The sequence below is a fragment of the Chelonoidis abingdonii genome, chromosome 2 (genome assembly GCF_003597395.2).
Source record: "Chelonoidis abingdonii isolate Lonesome George chromosome 2, CheloAbing_2.0, whole genome shotgun sequence".
NCBI classification, from domain to species: domain Eukaryota; kingdom Metazoa; phylum Chordata; order Testudines; family Testudinidae; genus Chelonoidis; species Chelonoidis abingdonii.
This window is the reverse complement of record NC_133770.1, coordinates 119,699,733-119,722,485: the sequence shown is the minus strand read 5'-3', so window position 1 is coordinate 119,722,485 and position 22,753 is coordinate 119,699,733. Positions and strand designations below refer to the sequence as shown.

The 22,753-nt window shown below is 42.6% G+C and overlaps 1 protein-coding gene across 3 annotated transcripts in view; it reads left to right on the top strand.

The window, feature by feature from the left end:
* Positions 1–22,753, top strand: part of TPPP (tubulin polymerization promoting protein) — a 120,768-nt gene that overhangs the window by 16,665 nt on the left and 81,350 nt on the right. For all 3 annotated transcript variants that reach the window (XM_032765556.2, XM_075062637.1, XM_032765557.2), the window contains one exon: positions 12,975–13,289. In XM_032765556.2, coding sequence (XP_032621447.1) covers positions 12,975–13,289 — 315 coding nt within the window. The remainder of the gene's footprint in view (positions 1–12,974; positions 13,290–22,753) is intronic.

Here is a 22,753-nt window from a genome sequence, read left to right as displayed (position 1 = left end):
TTCATCCCTACTTTCCTTCATGCCAGGGCTACCTATTTGTCCACTGCCCCATGCCAGGAGCTGGGCCACTTTTCCCCCCCACAAACCCCTCCCCACACCTTTCTTCTTTCTGCTTTTTTTAACTCCTTTTCTGTGAGAGAAATGTTTCATGGTGTCAACATGTTAAACTATTGGAAGGATGGGCAGATATTATGCTGGAAGGTATTCCTGGTTGCCATCAACCATTTATTTAATCTATAGAGAATTATTGAGGTGACTGAAACTGCTGGCTCTGCGAGTGTGTTTACATTGCAGTTGAAAACCTGTGGCTGGCCCCTCTCAGCCAGGGCCGGCTCTACAGTTTTCGCCGCCCCAAGCAGCGCACCGAATTGCCACCGCGGACGGCAGGGGCAGTCTGTGTGCCCTTAGGGCGGCACGTGCATTTCCACGGCGGAGGCAATTCTGCAGCAGCTTCTATGTTTAGCTGAAGCCGCTCTGGACAGCTAAATATAGAAGCTGCTGCTGAACTGCCGCCACCGCGGAAATGCATGAGCCGCCCTAAGGGCACACTGACTCCCCCTGCTGCCCGGGGCTGCAATTCGGCATGCTGCTGGGGCAAAACAGGGACTGCCGCCCCTTGAAGATTGCTTCCCCAAGCACCAGCTTGGACTGCTGGTGGCTGGAGCTGGCCTTGCTCTCAGCTGCCTCGGGCTTGTGGGGCTCAGTCTAAGGGGCTGTTTAATTGCGGTGTAAACATTTTGAGCTTGGGCAGGAGTCTAGTCTCTAAAGACTTAGGGATGTGAGAGGGTCTTCTACACCGCAATTAAATAGCCCCTTAGCCTGAGCCCTGTGAGGCCCAGTCAGCTGGCATCACAGGTGTCTACTTGCAGTGTAGACATACCCTATGTGTACCCCTCCTTTCCCCATTTCCTACCTTTTGGTTTTTCTGATTTTTTCACTGAAATTAACAGAGTTCAGCTCACTGATGTCTAGGATATTTCCTACCATTTTGGAATTGATCTCCTGCAGTGTTCAAAAGTTGTTATGCTACAGACAGAGAAATGCCACCAAGTTGCCACTCAGCCAACTAAACATATATATTGTGATAGTCCCAGGCCAGTTGGATATGGCAGAAGGCAGATATACTGGCCACTGGATTAACAGTTTTCTGTTCCATGACTGACCAGAGAAGGGGCTGCTCCAGGCTAATGAGAACACTTGACTCTAATTAACCTGGAAAGAGTCAGGTGAGGCCATTAAGCTAATGTGTCCACCTGACTCTAATTAAGGCCCCACTGATACTATAAAAAGGGCTCACTCCAGTCAGGCAGAGAAGAGCCAGGGAGCCAGAGGACAGGAAGTGCGGCTGAAGGGCTGGTTAATGAAGACACCCTCAAACCATTGTTAAGGGAGCCCTAAGATAAGGGTGAAGAAGGGAGATGCAGGAGATCTGTGGGGAAGTGGCCCAGGGAAATGTAGCAACTGGCAGTGAAAGGTTGGCTGCCAATAGCTGCTACCATTAGGGTCCCTGGGCCGGAACCCAGAGTAGAGGGCGGGCCCGGGTTCCCCCCAAGCCACCACTACAGGAACATCTCCTGAGGGGAAGTCAGGGCCCTGTCAGGACAGGAGGCTAAACTGTTCTGAAATAACCCCCTAGGGACAACTGAGACTGTGGGAGTTGTCTCACCAACCTCCTTGCTGGCGTAGGATGAGAAGGACTCAGTAGACTGTAACCCTCACCCTAGAGAGAGAAGGGCTGTGTGGAGGGTCACAGTGAGCCACTGAGGCTAGCAATAACCGCCTGGAAGCACAGGACCCACGGAGGCAAGGTCAGAGCTCTGCCACAATATGCATATATTTTCATTAAACTGTATAAAGACTGTTCCCATTTATCCTATTTAGCAGGCAGAGAAATGGGGAAGAGTAGCCAATCAGGTGGGATTTCCCCATAGACTAGTGTTTTTCCTCTCCATAAACTCATAGCAGGGTCTGAAAACTGAGAGGGTTGGCATATATGCCTGGCAATTTTGTCTTCAGTGGAAGTAAGAGAAGGCTTACAGTTGTTTGAGAGGCATACACTATTGACTGGAGGTGAAGTTGATAGTAAGAACCTATTGCTAGAAAAAAAAATTACTACCCCAGGATATAATGCTTGAAGGACTTGTTGCAATCTGGAGATGAAGTTTACCAACCTGTAGGACAATCAATGTTCTTATAAATGTAATCTTTTCTCTGTGGGCTCAACTAGGGTGACCAGACAACAAATGTGAAAAATCATGATGGGTGGGGAGGTAATAGGAGCTTTTATAAGAAAAAGACCCTAAAATCAGGACGTCTGGTCACCCTAGGTTCAACTCTTCCTATCCCACTCTGCAGTCATGGAAGTCTCTAAATACAGCAGAATTGCCACAGTTCTCTCCTTGGGGGGAGAAGCATGCTATGTAGAGGCTAGTCAAGGGAAGCTGCATTCTTTGGTGTCCCATGAAGCAGAGATTCACAGTGGTTCCCATGGAGCAGTGGTTCACATCTGTGTCATTGCAATTTAGAGTTTGTAGTAAGCAGGGGGTGGAGGTGGGGTGGATAAGGTCATGGTAAATCCTTTGCAAGGGAGACTGTATCTGGTAAAACTGCTGATTCTTTTCTCGCAACATCAGTGGAGAGTCCAACCAGGATTTGTCCCTGTATTCCTGTCTTTAAAAATGTCTTCTGTTCCTGTAAGTAATGTGGACTGAAAGCTTTACTTATTTAGTTCACAAGACTTTTGACCTTGTCGCAGCCAGCTGGTGAATAGTTTTAAAGACAAAAAAATTACTGATCAGCGAGGAGAGTAATAATTCAAAACGGCGTTCTCTCAGCTAGCTGGATTGTGTCTAAGAAACTGAGGCTGTAAATAATAATAGTAGAATAAACTGGTTGGATTGTTCTCACCCCTTGACTCCTCTGCCCTAGAAAGTACACTTCAATTGATACAAAAGCTAGTGTCTCTCCATAGTTAATGTTGAAACAAGGCTTCTATTATAAACCTGTGGTGACACCCACTACACCCATCTGAAAGCAAGCTACTTGAAATCTTAGGTGTGGTCCTATGCCAGCCCAGAATATTTCTGGAAAGCTGGAGACAAATTGGACAAGGCATTTGAGAAAGGAAATAGGGAGGTTAAAAAATGTAGGCAATCTCTCACTCTGGAGATTTTTCTAATGCTGTTTTGTAATGTTTTAACTCAAATATGGTTTGGTGTAGATATCTTACATTTGAGTTAATAGGGTGCCCTTAGTGAGGAATGATACCTTTGTCTAGTTCTGTGTGGGGTGGGAGAAAAAACAATACTTGCACTAGGAGCATCAGTGTTTTGAACGCTTCGTGCTGGCTCATGCCTGCTTTACACAAAAAATGCTGACTTGCTTTGCTGCTTCTTACACAATACATCAGGGCCTTAGTGCAGCAGGTTGCAAAGGGCTGGGTTGGACACAGTCTGCAATAACTGCTTTAAAGTATGCAAGACTCACAGATGTGTCTGCAGGGTTTGTAAGCTACTGAAGTTATAAACCCCACAGGACATTTAAAGCCAGTGAAGCCCACAGGTCTTCCATGTTTGAGGATTGGTAAATATAAAAGACAATCTTTGTGTTCATTTAAAAAATCTCAAGGCTGTCACAGTAAGTGTACAGCCCTCTTTCTTGCAAAATAAACAGATGTAAATCGTTGTAAACTGACAAACTTTCAGCCCTAGTGATCAATGTCCTAATGATCACAGGGTATTCGTGCATCCTCTATGGCTACCCAGCACTGGCAGTTGGGATGCATGGAAATGTTAGGTGTAGGTTCCTGCATTTTTGGGAGGATTCCAGATCATTATATGGCTTCCACTGATGATATTAGGACAACTATACTCTGGGCTGGTTACCTGCAGCTGAGTTGGCACCTTTGGGCCTAGTGTGACAAATCTGGGCAATATGTGACCACAAGGAAAGGCAGTCCAGTAACATGGGAGGGAACATGATCTAGTGGACTAGGCGTGGAACTGTAAATAAAGGACTTCCACATTATAATCCCAGTTCTAACACGAACCTTTTTGTGGCCTTGTTCAAATCATTTAACTTTTCCAGCTTAATTTTTCCATCTCTATAATGGGCAATAATGTTTATTTACCTCAAACTGGAAGGGGGAACAATAGTTTGTAGTTTGAGAATGAAATAGTATTTATAAAGCACAATATATGTACTGGTGTCAGAGAGGTAGCTGTGTTAGTCTGGATCTGTAAAAAGAGACAAAGTCCTGTGGCACCTTATAGACTAACAGATGTATTGGAGCATAAGCTTTCACGGGTGAATAGTCACTTCGTCAGATGCATGTAGTGTATGGTATAAATATGCAGTCAAGAATCAGTCTAGAGATAACGACGTTAGTTTAATCAGGGAGGATGAGGCTCTCTTCTAGCAGTTGAGGTGTGAACACCAAGGGAGGATAAACTGCTTTTATAGTTGGCTAGCCATTCCCAGTCTTTGTTTAATCCTGAGCTGATGGTGTCAAATTTGCAAATGAACTGAAGCTCAGCAGTTTCTCTTTGAAGTCTGGTCCTAAAGGTTTTTTTGCTGCAGGATGGCTACCTTTAAATCTGCTATTGTGTGGCCAGGGAGATTGAAGTATTCTCCTGCAGGTTTTTGTATATTGCCATTCCTAATATCTGACTTGTGTCCATTTATCCTTTTACATACGGACGGTCCAGTTTGGCCGATGTACATAGCAGAGGAGCATTGCTGGCACATGATGGCGTATATTATATTGGATGTGCAGGTGAATGAACTGATGATGATGTGACTGATCTGGTTAGGTCCTGTGATGGTGTCGCTGCTGCAGATATGTGGGCGGAGTTGGCATTGAGGTTTGTTGCATGGATTGGTTTCTGAGTTAGTTACTGTGGTGTGTGGTTTCCGGTGAGAATATGTTTAAGGTTGGCGGGTTGTCTGTGGGCGAGGACTGGCCTGCCACCCAAGGCCTGTGAAAGTGAGGGATCGTTGTCCAGGATGGGTTGTAGATCCCTGATGTTGCTTTGGAGAGGTTTTAGCAGAGGACTGTAGATGATGGCCAGTGGAGTTCTGTTGGTTTCTTTCTTGGGCTTGTCTTGCAGCAAGAGGCTTCTGGGTACACTTCTGGCTCTACTTCTGGCTCTGTTGGTTTGTTTCCTTATTTCCTCATGTGGCTATTGTAGTTTTGAGAATGCTTGGTGAAGGTCTTGTTAGGTGTTGGTCTCTGTCTGAGGGGTTGGAGCAAATGTGGTTGTACTTCAGCGCTTGGCTGTAGATGATAGATCGTGTATATGTACTGTTCACTGGGCTGCACACACAATTCTCCAGGTGTTTGGGCTGAGGGCTTCCTGAAACCCCAGTTCGTTTGAACACTTGTCCGTTTACAAAGCTTTTTTAAAATGTTGGCAGCTACGCAAAGGCCTCAGCACAGTGATGGGATCCAGCAATGGGAGGCTTAAAGGAGCAGAGACCTAAATGCACATAATGTTTTTTTAACATGAGTCTGTTACATCTGGGGCACATTCCAAAAACTAACCTTGTTCCCTCTCTTCCCTGTCCTCATCCTCCTCCCCCTCCCACCTCCAAAAAAACAAAAACAAAAGAAAAAACTCAAGAAGGGACAAAAATATCCTAAGGCCATCTTTGTGGCACAGTAGTGTGAACATGGTGGACTGATGTTTGGGTGGGGTGAGGGGAAGAGAGTGGTGGCAAAACATTGATTCTCAGGCCTGCTAAAAGGTGCTCAGGCTGTCTGTGTGAGGTCATAAGTTTTAGATGACACACACACACACACTCTCTCCTCCACCCCCAATTCAGTGGGCTTTTTGGGTGGTGTTGAGGGAAGAAAAAAAAATTTATAGTTGTTTGGGTAACCTTAATTGTGTATTTTCAGTGTGTGTGTGTGTGTGTAATTCAACCTTTATTTAGAACTTCTTGACTTTCTAATGCTCAGGTTTTTAAGTATACAGTGTTCAAGTTCTTCTTCCCTTAACATTGCACAGAAGTTGGTGTTTTTGTTTTCATATTCCACTGCTTAGAATATAAAGGAGAATCAAAATCCTTCTTAGTTATCCTAAATTCATAACCATGCTTGACTTTTTGAAAATACACAACTGGTCCATATTCACTTAAGAATATAAATCTCCTTCCCATGATTGTGCTGGGTTACATAGTTTTTGATAAGTTAAATTGAAATTCTGTTTTTGATTAATGGAAAATAATTAATGGAGCTGGTTTCTTAGCTTTCATGTTTTTTTGTGCTATCCTGTACGTGATTAGATTTCTTAATTTTTGTTTTTAAGGGGTTTGTGAATATTTGTCCTTGAAAGCTTACATAAGTATTTTATTGCATGGAAGGATAAGCAGCAAAGAATCCTGTGGCACCTTATAGACTAACAGATGTTTTGGAGCATGAGCTTTCGTGGGTGAATACCCACTTCGTCAGATGCATGTATTCACCCACGAAAGCTCATGCTTCAAAATGTCTGTTAGTCTATAATGTGCCACAGGATTCTTTGCTGCTTTTACAGATCCAGACTAACATGGCTACCCCTCTGATACTTGGCATTGAAGGATGTAGCTTCAGTTGATGATGAATCCTAAACAAGATACAAGGTAGCCTTTTTGCTGAACTTCCTAGTGTAACCAAGGATTTGTACAGATAGGGCTCTCAAGCGATTAAAAAAATTAATTGTGATTAATTGCGCTGTTAAACAATAATAGAACACCATTTATTTAAATATTTTTGGATGTTTCCCACATTTTCAAATATATGACTTAAATTACAACACAGAATACAGAGTGTATAGTGCTCACTTTAGATTTGTTTTTGATTACAAATATTTGCTCTGTAAAAAAGAAACAAAAGATAGATAGTGTTTCAATTCACCTCATACAAGTACTGTAGTGCAATCTCTTTATCATGAAAATTGAACTTACAAATGTAGAATTAGGTACAAAAAATAACTGCACTCAAAAACAAAACAATGTAAAACTTCAGAGCCTAGAAAGTCCACTCAGTCTAACTTCTTGTTCAGCCAATCGCTAAGACAAACAAGTTTGTTTACATTTATGGGAGATAATGACACTCATTTAAAAAACGGGCTAATTAAATTTGTGAATGAACTCATTGGGGGAGAATTGTATGTCCCCTGCTCTGTTTTTTTTAACCGCAGTCTGCCATATATTTGACCCAGCACGTGTTGTTCATTTTAAGAATACTTTCCCTGCAGGTTTGACAAAACACAAAGAAGTGTTAGATTTCTAAAGATAGCTACAGCAGTTGATCCAAGGTTTAAGAATCTGAAATGCCTTCCAAAATCTGAGAGGGACCAGGTATGGAACATGCTTTCAGAAGTCTTAAGAGTAACATTCCGATGCGGAAACTACAGAACCTGAACCACAAAAAAAGGAAAATCAACCTTCTGCTGGTGGCATCTGACTCAGATGATGATAATGAACGTGCATCAGACTGCACTGCTTTGGGTCATTATCAAGCAAAATACATCATCGGCATGGACGCATGTCCTCTGGAATGATGGTTGAAGCATGAGGGACATATGAATGTTTAGCATATTTGACATGTAAATACCTTGTAATGCTGGCTACAAAAGTACAATGCAAACGCCTGTTCTCATTTTCAGGTGACATTGTAAATAAGAAGCAGACAGCATTATTTCCTGTAAATGTAAACAAACGTGTTTGTCCTAGTAATTGGCTGAACAAGAGCTAGGACTGAGTGGACTTGTAGGTGCTAAAGTTTTACATTGTTTTTGAGTGCAGTTATGTAACAAAAATAATCTACTTTAAGTTGTACTCTCATGAAAAAGAGATTGCACTATAGTATTTGTATGAGGTGAATTGAAAAATCCTATTTCTTTTATAGTGCAAATATTTATAATAAAAAATAATATAAAGTGCACTTTGTATTCTGTGGTGTAATTGAAATCAATATATTTGAAAATGTAGAAAAACATTCAAAAAATTAATACATTTCAATTGGTATTCTATTATTGTCTAACAGTGAGATTAAAACTGTGATTAATTTTTTTAATCACAATTAATTTTGAGTTAATCATGTTAGTTAACTGTGATTAATTGACAGCCCTAATTATAGATATATGGTGGTCTAAGCAGAAGGGCTTTTCCAGGGAAATCTGTGCCAGCCATGAGAAAAGGCACAGCCCTAATTATAAGATCTTGGATCTTGTGTTTTAGATAGTCAGAGAAGTTCTTTGAAGTTAACTTGCTTTTCATCTGAAATTTGACTTTCAAGTGTATGGCTTCTAGATTGAATTGCGGCCATTTACTCTACATGGGATGACCGTTGAAAACTTCCTGGAAAAATGAGCTGGTGCAACATGGGGCTGCTGAATGATGTCAGCTGTTGGTGTCCTACCACAGCAGGTCTTTGACAACTTCACTCCTCTTGCTGGGTACAATTCAGGAGGTTAATAATGACCTATGAAATCCGGTTGGCATAGTGCTGGCTATCAGAGACCCTTCCTTTCCCTAGGAAACCTTTGTGACAATTAAGGTCAGCTGGGGCATCTGAGTTAATAGCTCCTAGATTCAAAAACTTCTGTGGACATGGAGCAGGGCATTCTCACTGAAGGGTCTTCCATTCCAGAATTCACTTTTCCCACTGGTTTGACAGAGCTGAAATTTGTAGATCTTTGTGGCATGGTTTTAGTGCCTCTTTTCTTAGGCTGTAACAGCACTGGGGGTTTTCTTAAAATCTGTCACTCTTGTTCTAGCATCAGTGACCAAAAAAGTATTTGAAGAACAGCTAGCCAAAGACTCAAAAGTAATAGCAAAAAATGTTTTAAGTACATCAGAAGCAGGAAGCCTGCTAAACAACCAGTGAGGCCACTGGATGATTGAGATGCTAAAGAAGCACTCAAGGACAATAAGGCCATTGTGGAGAAACTAAATGAATTCTTTGCATTGGTCTTCATGGCTGAGGATGTGAGGGAGATTCCCAAACCCGAGCCATTCATTTTAGGTGACAAATCTGAGGAACTGTCTCAGATTGAGGTGTCATTAAAGGAGATTTTGGAAAAAATTGTTAAACAGCAATAAGTCACCAGGACTAGAGGGTATTCACCCAATAGTTCTGAAGTAACTCTTATGTGAAATTGCAGAACTACTAACTGTAGTCTGTAACTTATCATTTAAATCAGCTTCTGTACCAAATGACTGGAGGATAGCTAATGTAATGCCAATTTTTAAAAAGGGCTTCAGAGACAACCCCAGTAATTACAGGCCAGTAAGCCTGACTTCAGTGCCAGGCAAACTGGTTGAAACTATAGTAAAGAACAAAATTGTCAGACAAGTAGTTGAACATGAATTTGTTGGGGAAGAGTCCACATGGTTTTTGTAAAGGGAAATCACGCCTCTCCAATCTACTAGAATTCTTTGAGGGGGTCAACAAACATGTGGACAAGGGGGATCCAGTGGATATAGTGTACTTAGATTTTCAGAAAGTCTTTGACAAGGTCCCTCACCAAAGGCTGTTAAGCAAAGTAAGCAGTCATGGGATAAAAGGGAAGGTCCTTTCATGGATTGGTAACTGGTTAAAAGATAGGAAACAAAGGGTAGGAATAAATGGTCAGTTTTCAGAATGGGGAGAGGTAAATAGTGGTGTCCCCAAGGGGTCTGCACTGAGCACAGTCCTAGTCAACATATTCATAAATGGTCTGAAAAAAGGGATAAACAATGAGGTGGCAAAATTTTCAAATGATACAAAACTACTCAAGATAGTGAAGTCCCAGGCCAACTGCAAAGAGCTACAAAAGGCCCTCTCAAAATTGGGTGATTGGGGAACAAAATGACAGAAATTCAGTGTTGATAAATGTAAAGTAATGCACACTGGAAAACATAATTTCAACTATACATATAAAATGATGGGGTCTAAATTAGCTGTTACCACTCAAGAAAGAGATCTTCAAGTCATTGTAGATAGTTGTCTGAAAACATCCACTCAGTGTGTAGCAGCAGTCAAAAAAGCAAACAGAATGTTGGGAGTCATTAAGAAAGGTATAGATAATAAGACAGAAAAAATCATATTGCCTCTATATAAATTCATAGTACACTCTCATCTTGAATACTGTGTGCAGATGTGGTCGCCCATCTCAAAAAAGATATATTGGACTTGGAAAAGGTTCAGAAAAGGGCAACAAAAATGATTAGGAGTATGGAACAGCTGCCATATGAGGAGAGAGTAATAAAACTAGGAGTTTTCAGTTTGGAAAAGAGATGACTACTGGGGGATATGATAGAGATCTATAAAATCATGACTGGTGTGAGAAAGTAAATAAGTGTTATTTAATCTTTCTTATAACACAAGAACTAGGGGTCACCAAATAAAATTAATAGGCAGCAGATTTAAAACAAACAAAGGGAAGTGTTTTTTGTTTTTTTTTACCACACAACACACACTCAGTCTGTGAAACACTTTGCCAGAGAATGTTGTGAAGGCCAAGACTGTAACAGGTTTCGAAAAAGCACTAGATAAGTTCATGGAGGATAGGTCCATCAATGGGTATTAGCAAGGATGGACAGGGATGGTGTCCCTAGCCTCTGTTTGCCAGAAGCTGGGAGTGGACAACAGGATGGATCACTTGATTGCCTGTTCTGTTCATTCCCTCTGGGGCACTTGGCACTGGCCACTGTCAGAAGCTGGAATTCTGGGCTAGATGGACCTTTGGTCTGACTCATTGTGGCCATTCTTATGTTCTTATTAGTATGAAGACCTCTCCTTTTTTAATGTAATTTATTTGGAAATCTGGGTCTTTATTTAAACCTTTAAAAATATACAGTGCTGCTTCACAGTCTGAGCTGCATCACTTATGGACACGTTACGTGGTGCAAGTTTATCATGTAATGCCAGTACAAAGCTCCCTTTGTTGTAGTAGTCTTTGTTACAAGGTTGCCTATAGTGTAGGGCTAAAAAATTCTAGCTTCAAGAAGTTCATTCTAACCACCCACTTCACAATAGATTTCTCTCTCAGCTCTTAACAAAGATGCCTACGGAGAAGATGCGCTCTGTTGAAAATAGGTAAAGATGTATGCAATAGTTGTATATGGTTTTGTTAACAGAATCAAAGTGATGTCTGGGAAAACCTGTGAGGGTCTTGAGAGTTGTGTAGAACTAACCTAGATGCTTTAAGAGTATGAATTCTGAAAATGCTGGTAAATGTGAAATAGTGATTTCTTAAATATTTTTTTCTGGGAAGTAAATTTAAAAATGAGTTAAGGTAGAACATTCAAATGACAATTACATTATTATAGTTTAAACAACAAATCTGAAATACTAGAAAAAAGGAAATTTACTGTTCCAATACTAAACTTTGTCCAACTGTTTTCTCCTCCCTTCTGCCTAAGGGTGGGAGATGCTAATCATTGGCCACGCGACATTTGTTCAGAGAATGAATTCTAGTGGTATGGTCTTTAGCTGCATGTTGTTACAACCTGTAACCATACGTCGAGATTGAATAGAGCCTGGCGTCTGCTATGTATCGGTGGGTATTGGGGCAGGTTTAAGGCATGTCCTTGGGAGCCAGGCTCTATCCTGGAAAAGGCCCCAAATAGATCAGCAGGTGTTGCACAACAAATAGCTGATGGTCAGCTGCTGTTGCAGAGTGTGGGACTCAGGCTATGTCTGAGTCCTCTGAGGTTACATCAGATAATTTGTTGACTGGCCTGAGGGGAGGCAGAAGCTGAGCCAAAATCTAATCTAGGCATTATATACTATTAATTGCTGTCATATGTGAGCACTAGGGTGACCAGATGTCCTGATTTTATAGGGACAGTCCTGATATTTGGGGCTTTTTTATTATGGGCTCCTATTACCTCCCCACCCTATCCCAATTTTTCACACTTTCACCCTTGTGAGCAGTGGGATCAAACAAAAAGTACTTTGCACGTAATTCAGGAGTAAAACCCACACTTGGTCACATGTGGTATTCTCTACACAAACTAACTAAACTATGTTAAAAGGTTGTGGTCTCTTACCCATTTCAGAAGCAAACATAGAGTAAGTACACAGAGTTTTCCAGCCCATATCCAGAGAGGGTTGAACTGGATTGGCGTTGTGTATTTTCCCCTTACCACTGATGAGTGCTCTGGATAAATCAGTGTTGGAGGATTCTAACTGTAAGAAATTGTACTGCTCTTTTGTATTGTTGCCGCTTCTTGATGCTGCCTGCAAACAGGTGTTATGCTAACTAGCAGCTTGCTCAAGTTTCTCCAGAAGGGCATATTGGGCATATCAGACATAGGTGCTGGAACCAGCAGTACTGTGGGTGCTGTCGCACCTCCTGGCTTGAAGTAGCAATAACAACCCAGATACATGGTTTCCACCTTCAGCGCCCCCACTATAAAAATTGTTCTAGCACCCCGATATCAGACTGCGAGTGAAAGAAAGTAAAGCAGAGGGGCCAGATGAAATCAAATCTGAATGGCATCATATGGAATAGGAACATGGCTTTCTAGTCCTACTACTTCCTGCAGGTGTTGAATCCAACATACTGTAGCAGGTCAGTTCTTAGATATTTTACCTCGTAGTTAGTTTTGTTAACACAAGGGCACTGTCCAAGAATTTAACGAGCATCCCTGGCCGCATGGACTTGTTTCCAGGCACTAAAAGTTCCATTGTGTGTTTTGACGTACTGCTGTTTCAAGCATTTAGTGTGCAGTAGCACGGTCTGTGCTGCCATTTTGTGTTCAGCTAGCATGCTGTAGATTTGCATCTTGGATTGCCACGCACTAGCTCTCCATGTATATAAACCCTACTAGAAAGTATCAAGTTACTACTAAGTGTGTAGGGTAAGCTCTCTTCACAGATTGTAACGTGGACTGTAGCATGTGGAAAGTCTAGTTCTCAAGGGACAAACTAATAAAGAGGGTAAACTATGCAAATTAATTTGCAGGGAATGCATTGATCTTTTTTTCCCTCCTCTTTGCAGCATGATGTCTGACAATAAAACAAAGTCCACTAAGCCTGCAAACAAGACTCCTCCAAAGTCTCCTGCAGATCCGGCAAAAGAGAGAGCAGCCAAAAGGCTATCTTATGAGTCAAACAGTTCCCACGAAGGGGCCATGGCAGCAGAGCTTACTGCTCTAGAAGAGGCTTTTAGAAAGTTTGCCATCCATGGAGATACCAGAGCCACAGGAAAAGAAATGCATGGGAAAAACTGGTCAAAATTATGTAAGGACTGTCATGTGATAGATGGGAAGAATGTGACAATCACGGATGTTGACATTGTCTTCAGTAAAATCAAGTAAGTTCCTTCCCTTTTCTTGCTCCCTTGTCTTGTTATACTTTGCACCCCCTCCTAGGTTTATATTTTTATTTCCCTCACCAAAGCTGGTGTGACTTGTAGAATTAACATTTTATGAGCAGTAGCAGGTACAGCACACGTACCTCTGCCACAATTACACCCTTTCATATTTGCTTTATGATACTTTGTTTGAAAATGTCCTTTAAACTTCTGAGGAGCTGTCCTTAGCAGAGTTGAGTGTTTCATGACTTAAACTACAGTATGTTCAGGAAGGATCCATGTTTGTCACCACAAGCTGCTAACTTTAATTTAAAAAATGCTGGGTAAGTGTTATGTACTTGTACTAAAGGAGCTCTGGCTCAAGTCAGGCTCCAATGTTGGTAAGTGAGGGGTCACTCATGCATAGTTTTACAGTTTTTAAACACACTTGTAAGCCAGAGGGCAGATTCACGAGCTGGGGCCGTCCAAAGAGCAGCCACAGATGCTCACTAGTTTTTTCCGCTTAGAGGCTAAGCGTCCAGTTTGACTGAGGTAATAAATAAGATTTTTCTTGATGGTCCCAATCTTGTGTGGCATGGGCATGCAGCTACATCACAAATACGCCATCCAGTTTTTGGTGGCTGAAGCCTTCTTCTTATCAGCCACCAAAAACTGGATGGTGTACTGGTAATGAAGATGCATACGCATGCTGCCCAGAGATTGGCACTGCCAAGCATAGGTGCCAACTTTCTCCGGTGCTGGTGAGTGCCCGCACCCTCCTCCCCTAGCCCCGCTCCAACTCCACCCCATCCCTGCCCCTGGCCCCACCCCCACTCCAACCCCATCCCCAAAATCCCCGCCCTAACTCTGCCCCCTCCCTGCCCATGTTGGATCCTGTCATAAACAGATAGTAGGAGTTAATAGAACAGAAGTACTTTATATCTCTTGACTGTAAAGGGTTAACAAGTTCAGTAAGCCTGGCTGTCACCTGACTGGAGGACCAATCAGGGTACACGATACTTTCAAATCTTGTGGGAGGGAAATTGGTGTGTGTGCTGTTAGTTTTTGGTGGTTGTTCTCTCTGGGTGCTGAGTGACCAGACGTGCAACCAGGTTTCTCTCCAATCTCCCTGATACAGGCTCTTACAAGTTCAGAATAGTGAGTACTAGGTAGATAAGGCGAGTTAGGCTTATGTTTGTTTTCTTTATTTGCAAATGTGTATTTGGCTGGGAGGAGTTCAAATTTGTATTTTGCTGAAAGGATTTTAATTTGTATTGTTACTTAGGCTGGGAGGGTATTCCCAGTGTCTATAGCTGAAAGACCCTGTAAAATATTCCATCTTAAATTTACAAAGATAATTTTTACTGTTTTTCTTCTTTAATTAAAAGTTTCTTGTTTAAGAACATGTATTGTTTTTTATTCTGGTGTGAGCCGCAGGGGACGGGGTCTGGATTTACCAGGAAATTGGTGGGAAGAAAGGAGGGAAGGGGAGAGAGAGGCTAACTTCTCTCTGTGTTAGGATTACTGTCTCTCTCTCAGGAGAGTCTGGGAGGGGGAGAAAGGAGGAGGCAAGGTGAATGTTCCTCTCTGTTTTTAGATTCAAGGAGTTTGAATCACAGTGATCTTCCAGGGTAACTCAGGAGGGGAAGCCTGGGAGAGGCAACGGTGAGGGAAAGGGTTTTACTTTCCTTGTGTTAAGATCCAGAGGGTCTGGGTCTTGGGGGTCCCAGGCAAGGTTTTGGGGGGACCAGAGTGTACCAGGCACTGGAATTCCTGGTTGGTGGCAGCACTACAGGTTCTAAGCTGGTAATCAAGCTTAGAGGAATTCATGCTGGTACCCCATCTTTTGGACGCTAAGGGTCGGAGTGGGGAATTATACCATGACAGATCCCTTCCCCAAATCCCTGTCCCGGCCCTGCCTCTTCCCCCAGCATGCCGCGTTTCCCCTCCTCTCCTCTCCCCTCCCTCCCTGTCCCATGAATCAGCTGTTTCACGGCGCAAGTGCTGGGAGGGAGCGGGGAGAAGCAGGACGCAGCGGCGTGCTTGCGGAGGAGGTGGAGGCGACCTGGAGCAGGGGGTTGGGGCAGGGCCATGGGGAGCTGCTGGTGGGTGCTGAGCTCATTAGTCCCTCTGTTGTTCATTACCTTAGAAGTTGTTTAAGTTGCACAGCACTTAGTTTTATTTAAGGACAAATTTTCAGCCAGATTCCTTAATTGTGCTAATAGTTTGCAGGAGGATATGTTTGCACATGCCCAAACCCACAGTTTCATGTGTAAATGCATGTTTGAGGCCATGCAAATTGCGGCAGCTGCAGGTTCAATTAGGGAGACTTGCTGAAAATTTGACCCTTAGAGCCCACCAAAGATAAGAAATACAGAGAAGAAAAGACCCTTTACTCTTCATGGGTTGTCCAATATGATGTACACGAATCATAGGATATCATGTCATTAATTCTTGAATGAATCCATTGGTTATGCTTCAACAACCTCATCCACTGGCTTTTTCTGAGTGGGGGAAAAATGCTGTTTGTGGTGAGTGTTTCTCCTCTCACAGCTGTTTTGGCATAGGCACTCTAATCTTTTTGTTCTTGGGTTAGCCTCTCGCCATCTCTGCTCTCGTGACAGTATTTGTCTGGAGATTCTGTTGCAGTAACCAGTCTCTGTATTTCAAGTGGAATCTTATAGTGAACTAGCCCATTGTAGTAGATGGCTAAGCTTGGAGGTGTTTGGGCTTTCAGTTTCGTGTTTTAATGAATTTTGATGGATGATGTCAATGTTTATTTTCAAGTATTCTTTGGTTTTGATAAACTTAAATATTTGTTTGTTGCTAGCCTAACAGGAAATGACAAATCCTAGGACTACTTTCTCAGGCTAGTTTCCATGCAGTAAATGATGTGATAGGTGTGACGAAGTGGGACGGTTCTTAATGTTTCCTCTGAATACTGGGTGTATGCCTCAATTTCTGGCCAACACTCTCTCTCCTGGCAACTAATGACCCGGGCCCTTCCTCCCTGCAAGGGGATGCTAAGGTGTGGGAGAACAAAGATGTCAGGTGACCTCCTGGCCCGGGAAAGGGACAAAGACCAGAAAGGAGCTGGAGGAGGTTTCAGTTTGGAGCTGGCTGGGGACAGGAAGTGAGGGCAGATGGGGTTGTCTGGCTCGCTGGGCCCCACAGTAGACCCGGCTGAGGGGTCCCGTTCTCTGTACCTACAAGCTCTGTTTTAGACGGTGTTCCTGTCATCTAATAAACCTCTGTTTTATTGACTGGCTAAGAGTCACATCTGACTGTGACGTGGGAGTGCGTGCAGGACCCTCTGGCTTCCCCAGGACCCCGCCTGGGCGGACTCGCTGTGGGAAGCGCATGGAGGGGCATATGCTGAATGCTCCAAGGTCAGACCTAGGAAGGTGAAACTGTGTGAGCTTCTTGCCCTGAAGACAGTCTGCTCCAAGGGAGAGGAGGCTCCCCAGAGTCCTGACTGGCTTTGTGGGGAGCAGTTCCAGAGCATTGTCCAGGTACTCCGTGACAATAGGCCCTTAGTATTGCAGAAACTGGCTGTGCACTAGATTGATGGATCCCGAGGATTCATACCTGATCCCTACTGGGTGGAGTGGATTCACTTATGCTCTGTGGGAGTGAGGTGTGGATCCAGTGGTGCAAGTAGGACAGTATGGTATGCCGTACCAGTAAGCTATTTATATCTGGTACGACGTACCAGAGAGACGGAGGAGGAGCAGAATATGTGGCCATCGGGTAGCCTCAGGCTGGCAGCTCCTCCAGTATGGCTGTACCGCTGCCAGCTCTTCCACACAGCTGCATGTGTACGTCTCCTGTCCGGGGTCTGTACAGCAGCCCTGCCGGAGGACAGGGCTGGAGGTGGAACTGCTGCGCCGGAGGAGCTGCTGGTGTGGGGCCACCTAGCGGTCCCACTGTCTGCTCTTTTCGCTGCTGCAGTTTCCAGGAGAGCCTTGCGGTTCAGGACTCTCCTGGGAAATGCAGCATGAAAGGAGCAGAACCCCACACTGGCAACTCCTTCAGCATGGCTGTACTGCCCCCTGCCTTGTCCATCCAGTGCTATCCTCTGGCAGAGCTGCTGTACAGACCCCGGGCAGGACTCAGCAGCTGCGTGGAAGGGCTGGGGGAGAGGCTGGGGGCAGTACAGCCGTGCTGGAGGAGCTGCTAGCACGAGGCCCGGTTTGTCAGCATGTCTGAAAAAAATATTTTCTGCTGTCAGAGGGAGCTGGTTTGAAGCTCTGCTGCTGGCAATTCCCAAGCAGGTGTGACTGTGAAGTGGCTATTGTTCCAGAGAGCAAGCCCTCCTCTTCTCTTAGTAGCCCACACAGGAGCTGTGCCATGTCCACCCATGGGAGCGCTCCCCTCCCCGGGTAACGTGGGATGGATCATGGGGAGAGGGAGAGTGCAAGGCCCCAGGCTTGGGGCAGCGTGGGGTCACATGGGGAGGTCAAGTGCCTCTCCCGTCCCCTTTAGCTCGTGCTGCATACTGGTGAGAAAATAATTCTGTTTGCACCACTGTGTGGAGCATTAGGGACATGGGGCTAGAGGGAGACCGCACTGATATAAACACAGGCCACTTCCACTCCCCAGTGCTCCCTATTCCCAAGGAGGTAACCAATACATGTTTTGTTGTATAAAAATAGCCCAGGAATTCCTGATTTCTCAACCTTTGCTGGAACGACAGAGCTGCAGTAACTCCATGCAGCTATTACAGGGTTAATTGCTTCCTTCTTTAGGAATGGGGATCACTGGGTTCTTATTCCCATGACTGCCCTGGGGTGCTGGCTCTTCTGCCTGAGAGAACCTGGTCTTCTGTCTTTTCTCCTGGCTGTCTGCTTCCTTCTGGAGTTATGCAGTGTAGTTGTAGCCGTGCCGGTTGCAGATCTATTCAGTGTGGGTGAAACCAAACAATCACTGTGCTCTTGAATGAACTCACACAGAAAAATGATAAAAGACAAAACCACCCTCCCACCTGTGGGTGAACACATTTCAGCAATCGCTTCATATCTGACCTCTTAGTTCTCATCCACAACACATTCCAAAGACAAGCTTGGGAGCTTAAACTCATAACTCTGCTAGACACTAAAAATCATGGATTGAACAGAGATGCTGGATTTATGGTTTATTACAACAGCCTATAATCCACTAATTGCTTTGTTTTGTCCTATGACTGCAGAGGTGTCAATGAACCACTTTACCTTGAATGGTCCCTTAGCATATTTGCTAGCTACTTATGCTAAACAATCTATTCCACCTTGCATTTAGCTGTCACACTTTTGAGTACCTTTCCCAGCCCTGAAGGAGAGCTCTGTGTGGTTCGAAAGCTTGTCTCTCACCAACAGAATTCAGTTCAATAAAAGATATTACCTCACTCACCTTGTTTTCTTTTGGAGCTGTCAGCCAAGGATGGTGCTGGAAGAAGGGAACTTGGTCTCTTACCCCCCTGTAAATCAACTGGAGAAACCAGTCTTCTACTATCTTGGGAGACCGTATGCGTGCTCGTTGCCTCTTTAATATCATTCCTCAGTGCCCAGGCGGGGTGGAGTCATGAGTAGGATGTAAGTGTTGAGCAGCCACTGCTGGTTGGGTGGCTTTCAGAGGCTTCTACGCAAAGGTGCCAGGACCCAGGATTAGCCTTCAGGTACTGTTGTCTATTGATACCTGAAGTCACTGCATTTTTAATAATTGGAAGATAATAAGAAATTAATATTCTAAAATAAATTACTTTAACTAATTGCCCACCCATTGTCAGCGAGTGCAGCATAAGTTTTGAACGTTCCCTCTGTGTAAATTATTATTTTTAGCTATGACATTTCTTTTTGTATTTTATCGGTAGGGGGAGAAATAGGCAATAACTGTCATTTAACTGTGAAAATTTCAATATTTCAAGCCTTCCTTAAAAGATTATACCAGATCATTTCTGTATACCCTTTTTCAGTAGTCATTTTTCCAACTTGTTTTTGTGATTTGTATTTTTTTTGTTTTGGTTCATTGTGACGGAAGCTTTAATTTTCACTAGAGATCACATATATATTTAATGTAGCATTTTAATTATAACAGTTGTGTTAACAGGATCAGTGAAATCCCTTGAAGTGCTGAACAGTGCACACATTTAAAAAGTTAAATAAAAACTAGAATGAAATCTTATATGCGTAGAAGGCTAACAGGCTCAACTGCTGGAACACTGGCAATGTAGTCACTTTCTGGACACCTGGGAGACATGAGTAAACTTAGTCTATACTGGTTGTGCTCAAACAAATGCAACGTCTCCTTTCCTTCTCCTCCCCTCCATATCCGACCAAAAAAATTAATGGGCAGATTCTTTGACCCTTACTCACAGATTGAGTAGAGCCTACTTTGTTGTGAGTAGTCCCATTTTCCTCCAGTCAGATTATTTCTAGAGAAAGGTAATAATAATTAGTGTAAGGTATGTGGGTTCTAGGCAGAGTTTTGTTGAAAAACAATTTGGATTAGAAAAATTCAACCAAAAGTCCAACATCAAATACCTGAAAATGGAAAAATATTGACGGGGTATACCACTGTGGTGCCTCATGGGAGTTGTAGCTCCTATTCTCCTCTATGGGTTGGGTTCCCCAGCTGGACTGCATCTCCCATGATATACCATGGCCAAGGACTCCCAGGGTGCGTTATGGTGGCTCAGCAATAGCGGAAGCCATGATGCACTATGGGAGATGTAGTCTAGTCAGGGAGCCAGGCCCATAGAGAACAATGGCGGCATGAGGCACCATGGAGGCATTTCCAGATTGGATTTTCGGCTGGAATTTTCAGTGGGGACAATTTTCTGATCAGTCATATTCTTAGGGTATAACTGGAAAACTTTGTGGAATCTGGAGACAATTTAAGCTTAGTGAAATCAGTCTTCAGTCAGAATCACTATATCTGCATATGTATAGCTGCTAGTCTGGGATGAAGGATAGCTTCTGAAAATCAGGAATATGTGATCACAGCTGACTCCTTTGCTCAAAGTCATCTGAGTGATGGAGTTTGTTCAGTTGTTCAGAGATTGCTTTCCTGTAGCAGAAAAAGGTTTCTCCCCTCTGCAGAGTACTTGTACTGATAGAACACATTGGCACTTTCCCTGGGCGGTGCTGAACACCTTGTAGGACCTGGTAATCTTTTCTCAACATGAACAGCATTTGTTGAACTAAGAAACTTAGTCTATGAAAGTTATAGTGAAACTAAACTGTTTGAAAGGCTGGAAATGTCTGTGCTTTCTTTCCTTATAGCTTTTAAAGGAAGCTCATCTAAGGTTCATTATATTAGCATTGATGATGAAGCTATGTGGTAGCTTGGTTACACAATTTCCATTAAAATGAAAAATTTGGAGTCACTGTCAGTCTCTAGATGGGGACATAAATTCAGATTGGATTGTAGTTATGCTGGTGGCCTTGTGTGAGAGGATGATATATAGGGTTGAAGATAAATTGAACAGATCTGGGAGTGAATGGCTTCTGAATGTAGATTAACTTAAGAGGAAGGGGAAGCGTAGGTATGAAGAACATACAAAAGTCGAGATGATTGGAAAAATACAACAATGTGTGTGGAGTTACAAGAATATGTGAGTTGAGTTCATTGTTATTGGAATGTATTTTTTGTTTTATAATCTGGATATTTACAGACACTTGAGAAAACACTCATAAATCCCAAATGTTTGATGAATTTTAGCACAAATTTCTATCATCTAAAATTTCATTCCAGAAATGTATTATTTGTAAGGCCCTACTTAATTTGTGAAGTTGCAGATTCCTCAATATTAGGCTTCCAGTGCAATTTTGATTTTTATTAGCTTGCTGTGCAGTCCACAATGTTGCAGACATTTTCAGGTTTGCAACACATGGTTTTTTCCCCGTCAGTGTAATAGATCCCCATTTATCCAAACTGATAGAGGCTGGGGCTCAGACTGTCAGCCCCGGGTGGCTGGGGCTTGGGCTGTCACCCCTGTGCATTAATGACTGAATATAGTTGCAGCAAAATGTCTGGTTATCACAAAAAAATTAGGCATAACTTAATACTTGAGTGTTTATATTATTCCAGCAATATTTTCTTAAACAAATAGATTTTCTCTGGCTTTTCCACATTACCACAGTTAATAAAGGTCGATTATTACTTTTCCGTGATTTTTCCATGTCTTGTCTGCAACTCAGCCACAATTATTTAACAATCATCCAGTGATTCAAGTAGGGCCTTAATTATTTGCTATTTGATCACCAGTCATTACTCTCCATTTTAAAAACTTTGTCACCCAGTCAGAGAATGTAAGCGGAGGTTACTAGTTACAGACTGTAAATAGTTGAAGTGAACAGCTTGAGAACAACTCAAAGGCTGTTCACACAGATGAATATATATGTATAAAGCATTCATTGGTAGAAACTGGGATTCCAAACAGGAAAAAGAACTAAATTAACAACAAATAATCAAACCAGCTCGATTCAAAAGGGTTAAATTAACCAGTTTGAGAGAACGAATAGGGAAACAGATTTCTGATTTACATGTTTTATATGCACCAAAAAGTTCAGACGTGTTTCTCAATATCAATAACATCATATGGCTATCGAACATGCTATTTCACTTTTTCTTGCCTTGTAAAGGCAAGTGGAATTATTCTAAATGAATGATAAAGTTTTACAGTGCATTATTAAATTCAGTAAACCTAGACTGTGAAAGCATTCCTTGCCACATACACTTTCATAGAGAAAACTGTTAGGTGGAAATGCTCATTGCCTCCCTGAAACTACCAGCAAAACTATGTAAATGATTATTTATCAGATGAACAAGTTCAACTTGTCATGGAAGACAGTAGGCTCAGAATGTCATCAAAGCCTATAGAGTCTTTTCTTCCCACATACCCCAGGGTTTTATGCTATGGTATGTTGCCCGTACACTTACTTATATTGAAGGAGAATCCTGGTTTTAAAGATAGCTTTGTATTTCAATTTCCTCATGTGTGATTTTTATTATAATTGTTTTACTGTCGTGTATGAAACCAGGAAAAACAGAAACATATACATACCACTGATAAGCAAAGAAGCCAAGGTTTACCTTGTGGGAAGTGTAATTTTTCAAAAGGTCCTCAGTCACGCTTTGTGTATTTAATGCTGTAATTCAAAGCCAGCCACAGCCACAATAGTGCCCCACCAGAAGGGAGACACTTTTTTTCAAAATATTGGATAGTGAATTTTCATAGCAGAACCTCAAAAAGTCATTTATTTAGCATGGATGTTTCTGTAACTGTGATAACCATACTTCTACCTGTATGCTTGGCTAATGTTAAAATACTCTGCTTTAATAGAAAATATTTAATAATATTAGCTCACTCGATCACTGCTATTTTTTCTTGCACCTTCTGTACTTTATTTAGGAGGTATGTTTCTTTTGTGATTGGCATACTAAAAAGAGCGGTAATGCAGGCTGGACAATACTGAAAAGTTGGTAGAGAAACACATCAAGCAAAC